The sequence below is a fragment of the Arachis ipaensis genome, chromosome B5, assembly GCF_059453495.1.
Source record: "Arachis ipaensis isolate K30076 ecotype BB chromosome B5, ASM5945349v1, whole genome shotgun sequence".
In the NCBI taxonomy this organism is placed as follows: domain Eukaryota; kingdom Viridiplantae; phylum Streptophyta; class Magnoliopsida; order Fabales; family Fabaceae; genus Arachis; species Arachis ipaensis.
This window is the reverse complement of record NC_142440.1, coordinates 62815341-62818205: the sequence shown is the minus strand read 5'-3', so window position 1 is coordinate 62818205 and position 2865 is coordinate 62815341. Positions and strand designations below refer to the sequence as shown.

Sequence of the window (2865 nt, the reverse complement as noted above, 5' to 3'; positions counted from 1 at the left end):
TTTGTATCAAACCCTAAGTAGTGAAAATTTCTTATGTAGTTGTTCTGCATCATCGAAGGTGTACCGCCACTGCACATTGTCTATGTTTCCCGCCGACTCTCCTTTCTAATTACTGCATGCTGTGCTCCGGTCGCGGTGAGCTTGTGTTGCTACTCTGCCATCTTTGCCTCTCCATCTCGTAGCCGCGTGAACCTCAAACCCTAGCTGTGCTTCTGCTGCGCGTTGAGTCTTTCATCCTCTGCCGCTACAACATCTGTCCTCTCAGTGTGCTTTGCCTCATTGTCTCTGGTATTTTTTCTTTTGTGAAGTTTCTTCTTTTAATTTTGATTATTGATCAGATGGGTTATTGTTGATTAATTGCTAATCCATAATTTGGGTATGTGGACAATCGAATTGTATGTAAACCTGGGTATTTGGGTATTGTTCATTATTTATTTTGTTTTCATCTGAAATCTTCAATAGGCAATGGATAATCTCGGTGGTGGTTGTTTTAAATGCATTTTGAAGCTTGATAAGTTATTTTTCCTAATTGAAGAGGAAAAAGAATGGAAAAAGCCATGTGTCTAATTGAAAGAAACTTATTATAAGTTATACTTGATAAATTGTTCTCACCATCAAACATTTTCTGGCCAACTATGCAGCAAAATCTTCAAAAAGAAAAGAGTTGTAGAAGGAGTTGTTGCTGCTGTGATAAATAAAATTTTGTTACTGATCTGCTGAGCTTATTAGTGCTGATTGTTGATAAAACTAGTGATAAAAATGTTGCTCTAATTGCTGATTAATATGTTAATTAAATTGCTTATGAAATTATTAATAGGTGAGCTTTTTAATTATTATCTATTGAAGAATGCTAGAGGATAATTTATTTGTATTGTGTTTATAAAATTGCTTATCAAACTGCTTACCAAGTTGTTTGCTATCATGATTTGTATTATGTGTTTGTAGAAATTATTAGGATTCTTCTTTTATGTATTTACTTCTTATTGTTTCTTAGGAAGTGATGATGGATCGTTCTGAACAAATTAAGCTATGTGTTGGATATTATTGGATTATGAGAATACAATTTGACACGTTAATGCTGCTTTTTTTAGTCACTCTATATATGTATATTAGGAATAGAAGGTGGGGTCATTCTACGATTGGTCGAAGAGTGAACATATTGCCCCTAAGGCGAGATGCATTAGATAATATCATTGGGGAGGGTAGAGATAGAAATTGCATATGGGAGTTAAGAATGAATTTGAATGCATTTGCAACTTTATGTGAATTGCTACAAGTTCAAGGTGGATTAGACGAAGATGGTCATGTTGGCATTGGCGAGCAAGTAGCTACTTTCTTAATCATATTAGCTCACCATACCAAAAATCGCAGCATACAGGTTAGGTTCTATAGGTATGGTGAAACTATTAGTAGGTATTTTCACAAGGTATTGCGTTCGGTTTTGCGTGTCCAAAGTATCTTATTTGCAAAGGCAGACCCTGTATCGGAAGATTGTGTAGATCCTAGATGGAAATGGTTCAAGGTAGGTCGTGTATGTAGCTCTAATTTTTATTGGTCATGTTTACTCTGCGTGTAATAACTGTTTTTTTTTATTATTATTACATTTGATAGGGTTGTCTAGGAGCATTAGATGGAACTTACATAGATGTCACAGTCCCGAAGAGTGATAAATCTAGATATCGGACGAGAAAATCTAGAATATCCACCAATGTCTTAGGAGTTTACAATCGGAATATGAATTTCGTCTATGTCCTTAGCGGTTGGAAAGGATCGGCATCTGATTCAAGGGTACTTAGGGATGCTATTACTCTACATAATGGCTTGAAAATACCTATTGGTATGTCTAAATTAATCTTTTGAAAAGAATAATAACTATTGAATATGAGAATTACAATATATTTCTTATATTTTTCCATTCTTCCGTTTTAGGATTTTATTACTTAGTGGATGCCGGCTATACCAATGGGAGAGGATTTTTATCTCCTTATTGAAATGTTCGCTATCATGTGAATGAGTGGGTTCAAGGTCATCGGGCACCACAAAATCGTCTAGAGTTATTTAATAAAAAGTACTCTTCAGCTAGAAATGTGATTGAGCGGTGCTTTGGGTTGCTTAAGAAAAAATGGGGAATTCTACGAAGTCCCTCGTTCTATCCTATTAGAGTTCAAAGTCGCATTATTATTGCTTGTTGTTTGTTACAAAACTTTATTCGTATGAACATGGATGTTGATCCCAAAGAAGATGCAACTCTTACGCCAGAACACATACCTGTAGGAGATGATACTATTGTTGATGAAGGTGAAACAATTGATGTTGTGAAAAGTAGCCAAGAGTGGACTCAATGGCGTGAGGACCTAGCAACCGAGATGTGGAAAATATGGAGGGGAGAACGTGGCGAGTAGAATTTTTATCTTTGCCAGTTTTGTTATGTTTGCAATTGGCCTAGCCTATAAATTATTGTATTTGAATTCATTTTAGTTTTTTTCTTTGTGCAATATGTATTTGCCAACTCAGATTCATAATTTGTATTCCAATTAAACATATAATTAGACAAGGTCTTGTTTTAATTGTTTTAATTGTTTTAATAGTGATTATTCTAATTAAATATATTTTAGTTTTATTTTCTATTAGGTTTTAGTTTGCTGTAAGTAATTCTAAAGATAATTCTAATACCATTGAACTCTAATTTTGATAGTAATTATGCTACCATGGTTTACTTTATTTGTTCTTATCTAGCAGCAAATGGCCTCCATACCCCGCCAATGGACTGAACAAGAAACTGAACAGTTTGTGGTGTTTATGGAGAAATTGGTTGTTGAAGGCAAAAGGGCAGATGCCGGTCAATTTAAGCCAGGGGCATTTCAA

General features: G+C 34.8%; 1 protein-coding gene across 1 annotated transcript; it reads left to right on the top strand.

The window, feature by feature from the left end:
* Positions 1–1102: 1102 nt before the first annotated feature.
* Positions 1103–2402, top strand: LOC107640603 (uncharacterized). The gene is made up of 3 exons (XM_016344114.3): positions 1103–1522; positions 1612–1710; positions 2097–2402. The coding sequence occupies exons 1-3, from the start codon at positions 1103–1105 to the stop codon at positions 2400–2402; spliced, it is 825 nt and encodes a 274-aa protein (XP_016199600.1).
* The last annotated feature ends 463 nt before the right edge of the window (positions 2403–2865 follow it).

Coding starts and splice junctions, on each gene's coding strand:
- LOC107640603 (XM_016344114.3), top strand. CDS start 1,103: ATGTATATTAGGAATAGAAGGTGGGGTCATTCTACGATTGGTCGAAGA. Junction 1,523..1,611: donor CTAGATGGAAATGGTTCAAG/GTAGGTCGTGTA, acceptor TACATTTGATAG/GGTTGTCTAGGAGCATTAGA. Junction 1,711..2,096: donor AATCTAGAATATCCACCAAT/GTCTTAGGAGTT, acceptor AATGTGATTGAG/CGGTGCTTTGGGTTGCTTAA.